Source organism: Fragaria vesca, linkage group LG2 (genome assembly GCF_000184155.1).
Source record: "Fragaria vesca subsp. vesca linkage group LG2, FraVesHawaii_1.0, whole genome shotgun sequence".
Classification (NCBI taxonomy): Eukaryota; Viridiplantae; Streptophyta; class Magnoliopsida; order Rosales; family Rosaceae; genus Fragaria; species Fragaria vesca.
This window is the reverse complement of record NC_020492.1, coordinates 28,115,805-28,135,510: the sequence shown is the minus strand read 5'-3', so window position 1 is coordinate 28,135,510 and position 19,706 is coordinate 28,115,805. Positions and strand designations below refer to the sequence as shown.

The 19,706-nt window shown below is 36.9% G+C and overlaps 1 protein-coding gene and 1 non-coding gene across 3 annotated transcripts; both read left to right on the top strand.

Annotated features, from left to right (window-relative positions):
• The first annotated feature begins 16,236 nt into the window (after nt 1–16,236).
• LOC101297505 lies at nt 16,237–19,270 on the top strand. Of its 2 annotated transcripts, XR_184078.1 has the most exons (6): nt 16,237–16,842; nt 17,027–17,178; nt 17,639–17,878; nt 18,309–18,389; nt 18,944–19,000; nt 19,229–19,270. It is a non-coding gene; the product is annotated as an uncharacterized LOC101297505 (transcript). The 2 variants fall into 2 exon arrangements; XR_184077.1 differs by lacking the exon at nt 19,229–19,270 and having other exon boundaries at nt 16,807–17,178; nt 18,944–19,205.
• On the top strand, nt 16,310–16,817 carry LOC101297211 (lysine-specific demethylase REF6-like). Its single transcript, XM_004291592.1, has 2 exons — nt 16,310–16,650; nt 16,755–16,817. Exons 1-2 carry the CDS (start codon nt 16,428–16,430, stop codon nt 16,775–16,777), a joined length of 246 nt encoding a protein of 81 aa, XP_004291640.1. The 5' UTR covers nt 16,310–16,427; the 3' UTR covers nt 16,778–16,817.
• Nucleotides 19,271–19,706: the final 436 nt, after the last annotated feature.

Below are 19,706 nucleotides of genomic sequence, written 5' to 3'. Positions count from 1 at the left end.
CAATACTAGCAGTGTTGACAGCTCTAGGGAAGGGTTGCACCGGGTCAGGCATATACTGTCCTTGAGCGCATACACCGCTCTCATAAGGAAACATGTCGTTGATGAAGGCCGTTGTTGGATCGTTGGATGTACTGCCCGTCTCAGAAAATTGGCCATGATCATGTGGACCCCCTGATGATGTTTCACCGTGATATAACCAACATGTGTACTTCTCCCAAAACTCGTTACTCTTCAGGTGCTGCCATATTTTGTCAATCGCAAATCGATGCATATCGTTGCGACACTGACATTTCGTGCACGGGCAATAGAAAATTGTATTCCCGTTAGCATTAGCCAGCGCATATTCCAGAAAACGCATAATTCTTTACCATATCTTTTGTCCAATTTTGGAAGCGAAATCCAACTCTTATCCATATCTTGAAAATATAACAAAATATATATGTATAACGCTAGCTAATTATTAATTAAATTCTATGCCATATATATATAAAATCTCAATTCATATATATATATTCTACGTACTACAACTAATTGATAACAAATTAATTAACACACATATATATATAGATATACTTAATTAATAATTACATAACAATATTATATATATCAACATCATCACAAAATCATCATCAACAACTTCATACCATCAACACAATATTATCAATTAATTAACATATATATATATATATATATATCTACTACTTATTAACAACAACTTCATATATATTATCAAATCATCAACCAAATCGATCAACACACACATATATATATATACATCCAACGTATTCAAAATCTATCAATTCAATCACACTCAAAATCGATCAACTCAAATAAAACTCAAAATCAACATATATACACATGTACGTACATATATATAGCTCCACAAACTAATTATGGACAGATTTCAACAACACCCAAACTTTTTCTCCCGTTTTTTCTTCTCCTGTTTTTTTTTTCTCAGATGAGCTGCTGTCCAGATCTGCGAATATAAAGCACTTTAGCCGACGAAATATATTTTCGTCGGCTATAGTCAACTTTAGCCGACAAAAATTAAAATTTCGTCGGCTAAAGAATGTTTAAAGTCGTCGGCTAAAGTCTGTGACTTTAGCCGACGAAAATATAAATTAGCCGATGAAGGAAAATTTCATCGGCTAAAGTCTACTTTAGCCGACGAAAAATTGATTCGTCGGCCTAGTTTTTTTTTTTCGTCGGCTAAAGCCTTTCTTCTAGTAGTGTAGCTGGCAGAACATACGTTTTCAAGATTTCAAGACTGTGAATGAGTATAACTCTGAAATATGCCGCATTCGGTCACTCCTAAAATTCTGTGGAGAAGAGTGCACAGAAGCTTATCTATTGGAGAAAACTCTCTCCACTTTCCCTCCTTCTTGTATGGTCCTGCAGCAACAATACAGGGAGAGAAACTTTGCTAGATTCTCTGAATTGATCACTACTTTGTTGCTCGCTAAAAAGAACAACGACCTACTTATGCAGAATGATCAAGCGAGGCCCGTTGGTGCTAGAGCAGCTCCTTTGCTTGAAGCAAATATTGTTGCCCATCGCGAAAATAATCGCTTAAGGAGGAACATGGGCCGTGGAAGGGGAAGAAGAAATGGACCCATATCGGGTGAGTCCAACCTGATCGAGGGTCATGGCAAAGCCCATTTTATATTGTCCAATGGTACCGAATTTACCATTAATGAGGCTTTATATTCTCCACTTTCTAGAAGAACGTTGTTGAGTTTTAAAGAGATCTGAGCCAACGGTTACCACGTTGAGACTACTGAGGAAAAAGGAGTGGAATACCTTTGCATAACCTCAAACTTGTATGGCCGGAAGCGTACATTGGAGAAACTAAAATGCCTATCTAGTGGTCTCTACATGACCACCATTAGATTGATTGAGGCCAATCACATCACTAGCCAGAAGCTACCGAATTCAAGCAACTATTTACTTTGGCATGACCGTTTGGGACATCCTGGTCAAAATATGATGCGCCGTATCCTAAATTCATCACACGGGCATCTCCTTACCAATAAGGATCTTGTGTATAGCAACACATTGTGCCAAGCTTGCTCATTGGGAAAGTTAAATGTAAGACCATCCTATGCAAAGACTGAAAAGGACTCTATCCTTTTTCTACAAAGAATACAAGGGGATGTATGTGGACCTATCCAACCACCATGCGGACTATTTAAATATTTCATGGTTTTGGTTGATGCATCGACGAGGTGGTCACATGTTACGCTATTGTCGATGAGAAATGCTGTGTTTGCTAAACTCCTTGCCCAAATTATTAAATTAAGGGCTCACCATCCGGATTATCCAATCAAGTCCATAAGACTTCATAATGCTGGGGAGTTTACATCGAAATCTTTCGATGATTATTGCATGTCCCTTGGGATTAATGTTGAACATCCGGTTCCCCATGTTCACACCCAAAATGGTCTCGCAGAAGCATTCATTAAAAGATTACAAATGATTGCACGGACTTTGGTAATGCGCACCAAGCTCCCAGTATCTGCGTGGGGCTATGCAATTTTGCATGCAACCATGTTGGTCCGACTGAGGCCCATTGCCACCCAATCTTATTCTGCGTTACAGTTGGTGACTGGGTATGAACCTGATGTTTCGCACTTACGCATATTTGGGTGCGCAGTTTTTGTGCCAATTGTACCACCACAACGTACCAAAATGGGTCCTTAACGAAGGATGGGCATCTATGTCGGATATGAATCCCCATCCATTATACGCTTTTTAGAGCCCTTGACAGGAGATCTCTTAACCGCATGATTTGCGGATTGTCACTTCGATGAGACAGTCTTCCCGCCGTTAGGGGGAGATAAGAACGATAATGTTCCTGATGAGCGACGTGAATTGACATGGAATGTCCCCACTATGTCTCATCTCGATCCCCGAACCGCACAATGTGATGGTGAAGTGCGGAGAATTATAGATCTACAGAGTGTAGCCCAAAATATGCCAGACGCTTTCTCTGATCTAGCTAAAGTGACGAGATCACATATACCTGCTGCAAATGTACCTGCAAGGATAGATGTCCCAATAGGACGCTTCGTTCCAAATGGACGAGGTACGGCCATGGCAGCTAACCAGTCATATGTCCCTACCCAGAAGCGAGGTAGACCGTTAGGTTCGAAGGATTCTTATCCCCGGAAGAGGATAAACTCGGCACAAACAAATCCACTTGACATCGCCATCTCAACTGATCCATCTCACGAGACAATTCAGGATTATGGGTCTGTTCTAGAAGAAACGACGTCGGGGGACGCCTCAACGTTGGAACCCACTCCCGAGAATAGAGAAATCTCGGTAAATTATGCATGTTTAAATGAGATATGGAATCGCAATGAGACTATCATCGATGATGTATTTGTATTCGCAGTAGCTACTGAAATTATAATTAGTGATGACATCGAACCTCACTCCGTTGATGAATGTCAACGTAGAGACGACTGGCCAAAATGGAAAGAAGCAATACAGGTCGAATTAGATTCCTTAACAAAGAGAAAGGTGTTTGGACCTGTTGCTCCCACACCTCCCAAAGTTAAACCTGTAGGATTTAAATGGGTATTTGTAAGGAAGCGTAACGAGAAAAACGAGATTGTGAGATACAAGGCTCGTCTAGTGGCGCAAGGATTTTCTCAACGCCCTGGGATTGATTATGAGGAGACGTATTCTCCCATAATGGACGTTATAACGTTCTGCTACCTTATCAGTTTGGTAGTTTCCGAAAAACTGAGTATGCAGTTAATGGATGTGGTAACAGCTTATCTCTATGGGGATCTTGATACAGAGATTTACATGAAAGTTCCTGAAAGACTCAAGATACCTGATGAAAATAGTTCTAGACCACGGAACACGCTCTCAATTCGTTTGAGGCGTTCACTTTATGGATTGAAACAATCTGGACGGATGTGGTATAACCGTCTAAGTGAATATTTGATCAGGTTGGGATATGTGAATAATGAATTATGCCCATGCGTGTTTATTAAGAAAACAAGTTCTGGATTTGCAATTGTGGCGGTCTATGTCGATGACATGAACCTGATTGGTACTCCAGAAGAGATCAAGGAAACTGCTAAGCATCTGAAGTCAGAATTCGAAATGAAAGATCTTGGGAGAACAAATTATTGCCTCGGCTTAGAACTCGAGCACCGTGCTGATGGCATTTTGCTTCATCAATCAAACTACATCCAGAAGATGTTTAGACGCTTTAATGAAGATAAAGTAAAGCCTTCAAGCACGCCCATGATCGTCCGAAGTCTAAACCTTAAGAAAGACTCGTTTTGTCCTGCAGATGATAACGAAGAGATATTGGCACCTGAAGTACCATACCTAAGTGCAATAGGCGCATTGTTGTACTTGGCCCAATGTACTAGACCAGACATTTCGTTTGCTGTGAACTTGCTAGCTCGATATAGCTCAGCGCCAACACGTCGCCATTGGAATGGTGTAAAAGACGTCTTTCGCTACCTTAGAGGTACGAAAAATATGGGTTTATTCTATCCCTACGCATCAAAGAATGGATCAAGCCCCCTTGATTCTCAGTATGATGCACGCCTTGTTGGATATACTGATGCAGGCTATCTATCTGACCCGCATAAGGCGCATTCCCAAACTGGTTATGCCTTTACCATTGGGAATACTACAATTTCTTGGAGGTCTACGAAACAGACCCTTGTTGCTACTCTTCAAATCATGCTGAGATCATAGCTCTTTATGAAACAGTATGTTAATGTGTATGGTTGAGAGCCATCACAAAGCATGTTCGAAATGCATGTGGACTGCATTCCACCACTGATGAACCAACCACTATCCACGAAGATAATGCAGCTTGTATCGAGCACATTTCACCGAAGTTCTTCTTCAATCAGCAACAACAAGAGCATCAAAAGATTGAAGTCAAACAAATTCGATCTGAAGACAATCGTGCAGACCTCTTTACCAAGTCATTACCAAAGTCTACATTCAAGAAGCATATAGAAGGTATCGGTCTACGTAAATTATCTGAATTACCTAACATGTAATTTTCAGGGGGAGTCGAAATCAGGGAGAGTATCTTGAGTATACCCACTTGACTATCGTGTACTCTTTTTGTCCTTCGCCCAGGTTTATTTTGTCCCACTGGGTTTTGTTACCTGACAAAGTTTTAATGAGGCACATCATTGGTATGGTCAACCCACTCACTACATCTTGAAGATGAGTTGATTCGACATATACATATTTGCTCATATTTTTCCTTCGACCACGGGTTTTTCCCATTGGGTTTACCGTGGCAAGGTTTTAGTGTAGCAACCTTAGTGTATTCCTCTCGTAGATACAATACCTACTTATAAATTCTAAATGGGTAGACTTCATCAATCTACAAGCTTTTAAAGGCAAATGACAAAGCAAGGCCAACACACTGACATGAAATATCCAAGGGGGAGTGTTGTAAATATGGCTATTCATGTCACCTCCATTAGTGTGCATCAATTATGCTATTTAGGAATTAATAGTGATAAGAGAATAAATGGTATTTCATTCTCTTTGTCCCTTGGGTATTCTCTGTCATTAGTTTTCCCTAATATGTGCTTCGGTATTACCTCGTCAAAACCTTGCCAGATAATAAAAACCCTATGGGACAAAAACAATCCTGGTCGAAGGAGAAAAGAGTACAACGCACAAGTAGCAGTGATAGACAGAACCTTGATTTCGGTGAAACGGTTTAGTCTGGATTATAAGATATGAGTTTATGGGAGATAGATGCATAATAATTGCTACACCAAAACCTTGCCCGGTAAACCCAGTGGGACAAACCCGTGGTTGAAGGGAAAAGATAAGCAAATGCATATCTGTCAAATAAAAGCATCTTCAAGATGCAACATGAGCAAGGTGACCAATTACATGTGTGTCTCATTAAAACCTTGCCAGGTAACAAAACCCAGTGGGACAAAATAACCCTGGACGAAGGACAAAAAGAGTACACAATGGTCAAGAGTATGCTTCAGGATACTCCCCCTAATATTGACTCCCCCTGAAAACTACACACTAGGTAAAACTACTACATTGATCATGCTTCTTGAATAACTTAATAGTCAGCATGATTTAAAGAGGTTTTTGTTTCATATACCTCTAAGATTATTGTATTCCCTATAGTAAAGACATAATCAGTTGGGACTAGGTAAAACTACTACATTGATCATGCTTGTTGAATAACTTAATAATCAGCATGATTTAAAGAGGTTTTTGTTTCATATACCTCTAAGATTATTGTATTCCCTATAGTAAAGACATAACCAGTTGGGAATAAGCCTTGTGTAGGTTTACATAACACGTCAGCATATTTAACAAGGCAAACATTATTCCAAGAATCATAGGCGGTTGATCCATTCCATGATGCTAGGGATAGAACGAGTCATTTTTCGTCATACATTTAAAGTAACGGAAAATTGTATTTTATGCCATTTACGGAGGCGGCGTGTTGGCGCAAAGCTATATCTAGCTAACAAATTCACATTAGGCCATTTAACCAAATACAATAATGCGCCTATTGTACTTAGATATGAGTCTTCTGTCCTTAATATCTTTTCGTTATTATCTGCACGATAATACGGGTATCTTTAGACCTCGGACGATTATAGGTGTGCTTAAATACTTTGTTTTATCCTCATCAAAGTATCTTAACATCTTCTAGATTTAATTTGATTGATGGATCAAATTCCATGTACACTTTGCACGACTTCAGGTCGACAAAATAATATTTAGTCTCCTAAAGACATTCATCTCAAACTCTGATTTCAGGTGTTTTACAGTTTCCTTAATCTCTTCAAGAGTATCAATCAGCACGAATAAGTCAGAGAATAAGTCAATCGAGTGCTTTATAGACATGCATAATGACTAGGTACGAAAAACCAGTGTCATTAGATTATTTTTCTTTTGTTTGATTCTGCTGGACCAAAGGAATTGACTTTAATTAAAATGAAAAAGATAAACCTCTACATACTTTACAAGTCTACAGGGCACAATCTGAGAGAAAGTTTACTCAATAATACACACATATTCTCTCATTCTCTTGGTTGTTTCTCTCCTTTCTTAATCTATTCTTTTTATTTTACAACACGTTATCAGCACGGATAGTTCTAACCCTAAGGTAGTTTTTATGCAGCATGGAAGAGAGACCGTTGTTCAATCGATGGAAGAATCATTCAACATGGTTTAAAATTTCAATCACAAACAAGCTCTCGGATTGGATTAGAAGTTTAGTCCACCAATATTCTCAGTTCTGACACATAAGATGAACACTCTTTGATTCGCTTTGCATCGAGTAAAGTTTTCTAAATTCTATTATAATTCATGTTTCTTTCAAACCTTGATTACATGAAAAACCATCCTGAAGCATGAACCATATGTTGTTTATGTTTCGATCTTGTGATTTCATGTTTATTAACTTTGATTGCATATTGCAAAATTCGTCTACGATGCATGAGCACTAAATATATTTTATTAGTCTATTTGGTTAATACATATGAACATGAAATGTCATATAAGTTTTCTTATGTTATTAGAATTGGAAAAGGAAAATATAGCACCAAAAGGAAAATCACTACGGAGGCCAGTAGCCACCGAAATCAGCCTTCACAACTGCTTAGTAGTGCAGACAAGGAGGCACATGGATCAGCAAAAAATATAGTTTTTCATGATATCCAAACTCAGGATCATGCATGCATTCCAGAAGTAGTGCTTGTAACCATTAAGGTTTTACCATTAATTTGGTCAATGATAGCAGACGTTACATATATTCCATATTCATTATGTCTGAAGCATTTAGCGATAAGAAGGAATTAATATTGCTCTTAATGGGGTTTAAATAAAATCCGTTAGTAAATGTTACGTCAATGGTATAACGACATTTCAATGCTAATTATGTTACTTAATTGTAGCTTAATATGTATATTTTGTCAGTTACAAATTTGAATTGTATCAAATTCAATATGTCATTTAAGGACATGTAATGCCAGAAGCATTTACCAATTTACAACCCACATTATGCTACAAGCATTATGGGCCAAATTATTGTGCAAATTATGATATAAACATTAGAGTAAATGACACTTTAGTACTAATTTTAAAGGTTTATTGCCCATTCCAATGAAAAACTCTTTACCAATCTCATTCCAATGAATTCTAATAAAAGGACGTCATTACCCTTGACCTCATTTAACTCTCTTTCTCTGTTTCTCACTTTCTCCTCTCTTTATCCCGATCAAAAACTACTCTCTCTCTCTCTCTCTCATCAGGCATCGCCGACGACGACGGTCGAGATCGAGCAGCCTCCAATGAGTCGCTCCACCACATCCTCTGTAAGGTCTAGCAGCCTCGTCGTTGTCGGTCGGCATGGGATCCGAATCTGATCACGAAGACAAGGCCGACACTGACGAGAAAAAGAGCGACGGTTGATGACGAAGGCAGGGAGACAACGATCTCCTCGACGGTAGACTTGGTGAGGATGGAGATGTTGCCGTCGGCGGCGTATTGCTGCAGAGATTGGAGAAGGTGTGGCCGAATCTGTGAAGGTTTGGAGTGAAGATCGGCGGGATCGAGTCCAAGCAGTCGAGCTCCGATCTCCGATCTTCAAAACCAGAGGCGTTGGCGATGCGAGCCGATCTCCGCACCATGGCAGCCTCCGATCATAGTTGGTCGTCCTCGCTTGGTCGCACGCCGATCTCCTACCCCTAGTAATATTAATCGATGTATTCTCTTTTCAGGATAAGTTGGCCTTGAATATTACTACAGAACAAGGGAAGACATTAAAGGATACACATGGTGATGTGTTTCGTGGGCTAGGTTAGTGTATGTGCTTTCCTGTTGATATACTACCATGTGTTTTTTAATACTGGAGTTTGGTGGTGTTGATGAAGCTCTGTTACTTTGTGTTTTTCTTATTCAGAGGTGGTAGAACATGCTTGTGGTACCACAACTCTGCAAATGGGGGAATACGTTTCTAATGTATCAAATGGAATTGACACGTATAGCATTAGAGAACCGCTTGGTGTTTGTGCTGGGATTTGTCCGTTCAACTTTCCGGAATGATTCCATTATGGGTGAGCCTACGATCTCCTTTTTCTCTTGTTCATAATTTACACAACTAGGTTTGTATATATCTCACCTAAATGCTTAGGCAAGATGCTGTCATGATGCATTTGATTCAACACTGCAGCTTCTGTAATTATAGTGTTTTTCTGGTGTTTTTCCTCCCTTCAGATTTACGTTCTTTTTTTTTCACACAAGCACACTAGAGCCATTACCAGGTTAATTTTCTCCCGGATCTTTGAAATAGTTCTCCATAGAAAGAGAAAAAAAAAATATCTACCATTCTAATTGTTTGCTTGCCTCATGATCTTACTGCAGATGTTCCCAATTGCAGTTGCCTGTGGGAATACTTTTATCCTAAAGCCATCAGAAAAAGATCCAGTGTTTTGTTCTTTAATTTGGTTATGATGTTTGTAATTTCGATTTTGTGGTATGGAGTTCACTTTAGAAATGTGAATTTATGGAAACTTGAGAAATAAGTTGGGTTTTTGTTGTTTTAAAGTGTATACTAACCTGGGAAATATTGTATTGCAGGTTTACTACCCCTAGTAGGTTTACTACTCCAATAGAAGTTTACTAGGGGTAGTAAACTTTATTTGTCTGCATCTAAGTTGATTTTTTTTTTGTGTTTTAATGTATATACTGACTAGGAAAATATTGTATTGCAAGTTTACTACCCCCAGTAAAGTTTACTGGGGGTAGTAAACTTTATTTTTTCGCATCTAAGTTGATTTTTCTCCTTTTCAATGTGAATTATGGCATTGGAGCTACTGTTTTGCAAGTTTACTACCCCCAGTAAAAGTTTACTAGGGGTAGTAAACTTTATTTTTTGCATCTAAGTTGATTTTTCTCCTTTTAAATGTGAATTATGGCATTTTAGCTACTGTTTTGCAAGTTTACTACCCCCAGTAAAAGTTTACTACTCCCAGCAAAAGTTTACTAGGGGCAGTAAACTTTATTTTTCTGCATCTAAGTTGATTTTTCATTATTTTAAGTTGTATAATGGTCATGGAGAAACTTTATTTTTAGTTTACTACCCCCAGTAAAAATTTACTAGGGGTAGTAATTTTTTTTTCGTACTTGGGTTAAGATCACGTAAATTCCGATGGCATTTAAAAAAATCCACCGGATGCCTGCAATTTTCCGGCCATTGGAAAATTCCGATGACCGTTGACCGGTGACCGGATTCCCGCGGCCGGAGTTCGGAGTCCGGCGACCGGAATGCGGCCGCCGGTGACTGGCGCCGGAGCCCGGTGTGCTTCCGGCAAAGTCTTCCCTCCATCTTTTTTATTATTTCTCTTTAAGTAAAAGCTAAGGGTAAAAAAGTCTTTAAAAATATAATTTTATTATATTCTAATAAAGATTTGTGTATTTGGGCTTAAAATAAATACCTTGTATTCAAATGGGCTTATTAAAAAAGATTATCATTAAAATGGGGTTTAACTTTTTCTATTTTGTGCAAATGGTCTTTTTCCCTAAACATTATGAATTTAATATTCGGTTACGTCAATTTGAATAATTGTCATTATAATTCATTATGCTAGAAGTATGAATTTTGGGTTTAATTACGTAATTATTATATAAACGTTATGCCAGTAGCATTTACCTCATTTATTACTAATACAGTAATACATAATTTCATAAGCATTAATGAGATTTAAACCCATAACCGCTACATAAATGATATTTGTTATTGACTTTATGTCGGATCCTAATTTAATGTCAATTACGAATTAGAATCATATTCATTTCAATTTGACGTTTATGAAGGTATAATGCCAGAAGCAATTACACATTTATAACCTCATAAATTGTGCTTGAAGCATTAGGGTTTAATTACGCGATTATTACATCAATGTTATGTCAGAAGCATTTATCCAATTTAATACTTATGTGTAATGCTAGAAGCATTAATAAGATTTGAACTCATTGCCTTTAGTACTTAACAGCTGCATAAATGATATTTATTTAGTAATTTATGTCATATATTAACTGTCGGTTACCAAATTCAAATCGCGTCAGTTTTATTCAATTAGTTCTCAATTATGTTATCGTTTATATCGATAATTATTATGAGTATGTAATGACACATTAATGCCAGAAGCAATTGGTGATGCAAATGAGTTAGTTTTGCAAGTAACCGCTACGTTATTGACATTTATTGGTTTAGTAATTTTATTGCATATGCATTTTGTCGATGTGAATTAAATTGTTTCCGTTATAATTTAATTTATTTCGGTTTCATATAATTACTTTCACATTAAGTTTGTATGTTACGATTTAATAACATATATTCCATTGGTTTATGTTATATTGGTGAATATTAATGATGTTAAGTCAGAAGCTTAAATCAAGTCTGAATATACACAAATTGAGCCAGAAGCTCGACACAAGCTGCAAGGCTAGCACATAGGCTGCCATGTGTCGCCATGAGTCCATACAATGAATATAATTTTTCTCAAACTAGGCTCATCCAGTTGGATGCGATGTCTAGGCAAGTTCTTTTGAGGCTGTGTACTTAAGTGAACCTTGTTCCACCACCTTATCATTGCTTACCTGGTCGTATACAATTGGAGTTACCGAAAGGGTTGACTAATAACATTGCATTTCTTGGTAGACCATTTTGAGCCCAGTAGGCCCACTCTCCCTATACGGGACTTAGAAGCCCAACATACCTCTCAGATTGTGTCCCTTATATACTTGTAAAGTATGAAGAAGTTTATTTCTTTCACTTTAATTAAAGTAAATTCCTTTAGTCCAGCATAATCAAAAAAAGGAAAATAATCTAATGACACTGGATTTTCGTAGTCATTATGTATGTCTATAAGACATTTCAAATACTTTCTCATAATGGATGTTGTTAAACATTCACCATATTTAATGTGTAGTTAATTGCCAGAAGCATTTACACATAATTACGTGACATATTCACTATGCTAAATTAGTAGCATGGAATTAATATTATTAATTGTTACATGATTATAATTTGAAAATACATGTACCTAATGAACCGGTAGTTCAAAAGTGGACCTGTAGTTCATGTATAAATCGAACTTGTAGTTTCGATAATAACCCCCTTAAGAAACTTGAAGTTTCATTTCAAAATTCATCAGACATGATAAAATCCGTAGCTTTTATCATGTTAATTGGTAGTCTCCAGAAGAAACAATTTGAAATAGACATATATATATTCATTGCTCGAAGCAAAACATAATTAATTAGAGAATATTGAAATGAAAAGGCTTGTTGCCTTAGAATCTAAATCAAAATTGATATGTGCTATAAATATTAAGGAATTGAGTGTTTTCGTCTGGCTGACGAGGCAAAATACCTCTACGTTTCAGAAGAACGTTATCAAAAGGTAAGTTTATTGAAACCAATGCTTAAAACGTTGAAACCACCAGAAAAATAGTGTAATATCTTTGCATAACCTTCGAATGTGCGGCCAAAAGTGTACATTGACTATATTCAAATTTATTAGCTAGAAGCTAAATGATTCGAGCAAATACTAGCGATAGTATTGGTGTTTGATGCACCCAGGAAAAACATATGATGCACCGTATCCTCAACTCAATTATCACACGGGCATGCCCCTCAGAATAAGGGTCTTGTCTTTAATGACACATTATATCAAGCTGCTCGTTAAGAATGTTGAATACTAGACCATCACATGCAAAGACTAGAATATACATTATCTCTTTATGCACAGAATGCAAGGAAAAATACGTGGACCTATCTAACCACCATACGGACCAGTTAAATATTAATGGTTTTGGTTGATGCATCGACAAAAGTGATCAGATGTCACACTATTGTCCACAAGAAAATGCTGTATTTGCTAAACTCTCACCTATGAAATAGAGGGTACACCACTCGGATTATCCCAAAAAGTCTATAAGACTTGATAATGCCGGAGAGTTTACATCGAAGGTTTTCGATGATTATTGCATATCTCTTGGGTTTTGTAAAACATATAGTTTCCTATATTCAAACCCAAGATGGTCTCGCATATAGAACCTTGGTAATGTGCACCAAGCTTCTACTATTTGCGTCGGGCTATGCAATCTTGCATGCAGCCATGTCGGTCCAGTTGAGGCCCATTGCTACCCATCTTATTTCGTGTTACAGTTGGTGACTGGGTGTGAACCAGATGTTTTTGCACTTACACGTATTGGGTTTGCAGTCTCCATGCCAATTGTGCCGCCACAACGTACCCAATCAAGTCCTCAATAAATGATGGGCATATATGTCGATTATGAACCCTGTCCATTTATGTGCTCCTTAGAGCCCTTGACAGGAGATCTCTATACCACTAGATTTGCGGTCGTCACTTTAATGAGATACTCTTCCCGCCGTTAAGGGGAGATAACAACGTCACCGTTCCTGATGAACAACGTGTAGAATGTCTCATCTTGATCCCCAAACCGCACATGTTATATTGAAGTGCGAAGAATTCTACTTCTAGTTGAAGTGCGAAGAATTCTACTTCTAGTTGAAGTGCGAAGAATTCTAGATCTTTGTAGTGTAGCCCAGAAAATGCCAGACACTTCATAAGATCTAGTTAAAGTGACAAGATCATATATACCTGCTACAAACCTGCAAGGATAAATGTCCCTGTAGGACGTATCGTCCTAGTTGGACGAAGTACGGCCTTGGCGGCTAACCAGTCATAGTCCTTGCCCTGAAGCGAGGTAGACCATTAGGTTCGAATGATTCTTATCCCTAGAAGAGGGTAAACTTAGCACAAATGAATCTTCTTGCCATCACAATCTCAAACCAATTCAACTCACAAGATTAATCCGGATTATGGGTTCGTCCTAGAAGAGACGAAGTTGGGGGACGCTCCAACATTTAAACCCACTATTGAGAATAGAAAATCTCGGTAAATTTAGTGAGATATTGAATCGGAATGAGAGTTCATCGATGATGTGTTTGTATTTGCGGTGGCCACCGAAATTATAATAAGTGATGATGTCGAACCTTGATTCGTTGATAGATCTCAACGAAGAGACGACTGGCTAAAAAGGAAAGAAACAATCCAGGTCATATTAGATCATTATGCCAATAACATCATCAGACGACACAGGAGGCATGACATATAAAACAACATTTGAAACAAGTGTCGTCTGATGGTTTTAATGGTTTTTTAGACGACATATAAAATGTAAAAGTCGTCTCAATGACATTCTACTTCAATACTTTTAGAGGCTAGTTCATTTTTTCTAGGTTTGTAAAAATCATACGACATATAGGTGTGGTGTCAACAAACCCATAAATTCTCATTTTTAGCTGAAAATTGAGACCTCATATATATGTTGTGTGAGAAAGGCTGTCTAAATCTAGTTTTCAGCTCTTTTAATGTACTTCTGCAGACGACAAATATATGTTGTTTGAAAATTGAGCTGAAATGAGGTTTTTAGCTGAAAATTGAGACCTCATATATATGTTGTGTGAGGAAGGCTGTCCAAATCCCGTTTTCAGCTCTTTTAATGTACTTCTGGAGACGACAAATATATGTTGTCTGAAAGAAACTGAAATTTTCAATTCAAACTTCCCAGTGCAGAGTTTTACTTATGAGACAACATATTTATGTTGTCCAAAAAGAACTTTAAATTTTCAATTGCGCGCGGAAGCAGTTTTCCCAATCTTAGCGAATTCGAAATTTTCCCGCTCTTAACGAATTATGGCGTCACTTCTTTGTGTGACTCTAACGACATAAATATGTGGTAGTAAGAGGTCCAAAATTAGTCAACAAACGATATGCCTATTATCCATACGGAAACGCTCTTATCTCCTCCGGCCGAACGTATTTTTTGATTCGTGAACGTTGAAACTCTCATAGAGTACCCGCGAAACTAATGTATGAGAAAATTTAGACACGTTTATAAACCGATTATATAGGTCCCCATAGAAAAATTTAAACGTAAATAAAGTTGACTAGTACGATCAAGACCCAAACTTTATCGAAAATTGGTAAGTTTTCTATTGTATCCATATTTTACTTATGTGATCACATCGTACGGTCAAATTTTGTGAATTATATTTTGTCCATACAGTTGGCTTATAAAGTTACATGTTTAGGTATAATCTAGTAAACATCTTATATCACATTAGTAGACACGTTATGATTGAAATGACTAAAACTGAAAAAATTAAAGTTTGAGTATTGGATATTATCATGATAGCAATACCTAGTCATGATGCAAAATTCAAACACTTTCGATAATGTTCGGGCCTCGGTCGATCCGGTCAACATTAATGGATCATTCTTTAATAAATTCAGACTATATATATATATATGTTGTTTGATGAGTACTTTAAAAGTCAACACATTTACCAAAATTGAAACGCTTTAATCTATTCTGGCCGACACTTATATTTTGGATTCGCCAATACTAAAACTCTCATTTAGTATCAGTAAAAGTAATCCATGTGAAAATTTAGACACATTTATCAACCGATTATATAGCTCTCCATAGTGAAACATAATGAAGTTTAAGTGTAAATACAGTTGACCCATGCGATCGAGACCCAAAGTTTTTCGAAAATAGGTAAGTTTCCTACCTTATCCATATTTAACCACTACAATCACATCATACGGTCAAATTTAGCAAATTTTATTTCGTACATATAGTTAGTTTATAAAGATATATGTTTAGATATAACTTAGTAAACATGTTGTAACACATTAGTAGTCATGTTGTAATTCAAGTTAAATAAAATAAAATAGTTAAAGTTTGAGTAGTGGATATGATCATGATAGTGAAACATGGTTATAATTCAAAATTCAGACATTTCCGTTAATGTTCAGGTCTCGATCAATGCGGTCAACTTTAACCGATCAATCTTTAATAGATTCATACTACATATATATGTCGTCTGATAAATATTTTAACAAGTCAAAATGATTAACTTCAAAAAATGATACAAAGACTGGGTTTAGGGGTTAGGGTTAGAGTTAGGATATAGTAAGTTAGTAAAGGTGTTGGTCAATTATTTATGTTTTTTAAAACTACCAATTAATCCTAGCCCTCTATCTTTTCGTTTCTCATCTGAACCGCTGGTCAAACCCTTAAAAGAGTAAGAAACCCTAGCCTCTCCAATTCATTTTAGTTCGAGAGGGAAAGAGAGACTTTTAGACGAGAGCGGTTCCGCACTAACGCCCAATCCTCTCTCTGCTACCATCAGCCCACCATCGTCAATCAAGTCCCCTCCCTCTGCTCTTCCTCCTTCGAGGAGATCGAAAACTAGTCCAAATCAATTCATGGGTTTTGCATGACCAATCCTCCATAACCCGAAAGATCTCTCGTTTCAATTGATTCAATTCGATTGTCGAAATGGCAACAGCTCCAGAGCAGCCCCATGAGGTCCTCCCCTGGCTGAGAGCTCTCCCAGTAGCTCCGGAGTACCACCCAACCTGGGCCGAGTTCCAAGATCCGATTGCCTACATTTTCAAGATCGAGAAAGAAGCTTCCCAGTATGGCATCTGCAAAATCGTGCCACCTGTCCCTCCGGCGCCGAAGAAGACCGCAATTGCTAACCCCAAATCCCGATTCGAAGGTTATATTTTTAATCTCCATATCTGTTACTGTTATTTGAGATGCTCTTTTGTTTGAAAAATACCGATTCTAGTTTATACTGGTTAATGCTTGAACTTGTTGCAGGGAACTGCTTGCGACTTCGATAAGACAAGCAACAGACGCAAAGTGACTCAGATTATCGTCTCAGGTCTCACAAGATATTGTTGGCAATGTAATTTCGTTTTGTTAGTATTTGAAAACTGAGTTATACAGTGTTTATGGTTGTAGACTACATCTTCCAGTTTGTTATGTTTTTAATATTATTAAAGGGGAAGCTTTGAGGTTGACATTTAACAAAAGATCTCTTTAATATTTTAATGAGTCGATCTTATGTTTAGGTGTTTGTGTAATTGAAGGTGGAGGTGACAATATCACTTTGGAGTTGGTTTTGTGTGTGCATTATCTACCATTGGGATATCACACTTGTCAGCATTAAGGGCAATGGGGGTTTTAAAAGTCTTGAGCTTGGTCTGTTTAACTGTAGCACTGGTCCTATCACTTATATTTGGTAAGGATCATACAACTCTAGCTCCTTATAATAAATTGATTACTTCATTAGGTATGTATACTGTTTATCAAAGAGCTGCTAGTTAATGCTCATGTAAAATTTTGTTGGTTTCATTGTCAGATTACTCTTTCTTTTGTGTGTGCGCGCGTTTGTTCTTAAAAATGTGTTAGTAACTGAGTAATGATCTAACTGATCCTTTCCAGCTTACAATTGAAACACATATGTCTCATGGCATTGTCAATTTTTATTATAAGGTCAAATCACTCCTAGTCTTAGCATACATATATATATATTGTGTATTTATATATTCTAGCATTGTAGCTGCTTTCTGATCCTTAAACTATGCCTTCTTATTCAGGTTCTCAAGTTCAATTTCACTTTTACATTACTCAAGTTATGTGAGATGATGACATGATGTGGCTAATGGATTGAATTGCTGAAACCTCTTTTCCTTATACAGGAGATTGAATTCCTTGAAGCTCTAGAACTCCATGGTCAGGCATGGCAAAAGATATGCATGGCATTGGCATTCCAAGTCCAGCATATACTTCTGCATTTTGGTCTAAACTCACTTCTCTAAGTATGGCTACTGAAAGAGTTCTTATTGCAACCAATACATTAGTAATCCAAGATGAAGTCTTTTCCCATAGATTGGGTCTCATTCCAATCAAGGCTGACTCGAGATTGTTTGAATTTACAGGTTTGTTTGATCTTACTTTTGTTTCTTATTAAATAAAGTTCTGTTTTGTTGATGCTCTTTATTCAATTTTTGACTGAACCCCTTGGTTTGATTACATTTCTCAATTAAAGTTTTAGTAGATAAATGTGGATAAAATCTATGCATATGGTAGTTTGATTATGGGTTGCAGTATATTGGGAGTGAATTGGTAGATAGTAATTTTAATAACCAAGTAGCTAAGGTAATCTATGCATATGTTGTTTTTGTTCTTGTTTTTTCTTTTCTAGGATCAGTTGGATATGGAATGACACTAGTTTTAGATTTCAGTTTTAGTGAGGAGTACTAACTATTAAATCTTCTTTTGAAAGTTCCGATTTGCTCAGCTCCAAGTCTCTTCTTGGTCATACATGTTCTATAAACCTGTTCTAATCCATGAGTTTTACTTTGACAGAACACTCGGAGGATTTTGGGCCTTCGAATCACTGAGCTTCCCTCCCTATTTTGCAACAACATCAGATTTTACATTCTTTTGGTAATATGTTTCTTCCCCTTATTAAGATTTCTATCTATGTGTTCAAGATTAATGTTGTTGGGATGCACTTTTGACTATTAGGTAGTATTGGTAGGTTCTTTAGAATGCTTAGAACAGAAATAGAGCAAGGATCACATAGTACACACCACATGCATATATGCTATATATATATATATATACTCTATAGCTATATATATACATGATGGTGCACAGACTCTATAGCCACAAGGAGGTGATCCTTTTTTCTTTTCTCTTTTTGGTCTGAAAAAGGAGGTGATTCTTTGAGAGCTTATTAGGTAAGCTGAATATGCATAGGCCTTGATAATTTTCAGGGAATATTTAGAATTTGAATAGAATATTATGTGCATTGGTCTGTGTTTATGTGCTAACTTTGTTTTGTTATCATGTTTAGTAATGCAAGTGATGCTTTGGACAAGTTCAAATATCATTTAATTATATCTAATGCCTCTCTGGTCCTCTTGTGGAAAATTGTAGTATGTGCATCTGAAGTTTTTCAACTGCATAAACCAATGGTTATGTGTTCATCATTGCAGCTGTATACCCAAGTACTTAATGGAAATCCTGGTGAGGCTGACCCAAATAACACAACAGTAAGTAATTTCTTCTTTTGCTTACATTGAACAATTCTTTGGGATGATACTAACTCATGAGTCTTGTGAGTATATTTTGTTACTGCTAGCAGGTAACAACTCTACTTCCCATTGTTGTAGAATTCAGTTTCATTAGTCCTCTCTTTTTCTCTCTTATCTCCCTTTTTCTTTATTAAATACATGTTGGAATACTCTAACGTCCTTATATTTACATGTGGCGTATTTCAGTTGTGCGCAGAGTAGAATGGGCGAGTAGTGGGATCATGAGTGTAGTTATATGTACATTAGGATCAATATGTATTGTTATTGTACACGTGTTTTTTCACTTCAAATAATTTTATAATTGAAGTACATTCTTAACATTAACTAAAGTGCTACTTCCTTTATTTTATTCATAGTTTTTGTTATATATGAAGTTCAATTCACAATCATACAATAGAAGAACAAGCAACAAGAAAAGAAACAAGAATGTGAAATCCAATGGACAATCGGACAACATAAATCTTCATAACAAGCAACAAAAATAAGAAGTCTAATAGACAATTAAATGATATAAGTCATCATACTTTACAACATAAAAGTGCTGTTAAATGAATTATCAGACGATATATATATGTCGTTGGTGTGAGACGACATATAGTCTAATAACATTCCAAATTTGACAACATCAGACGACATTAAATTTGTCATCAGGTGAATGTATTTG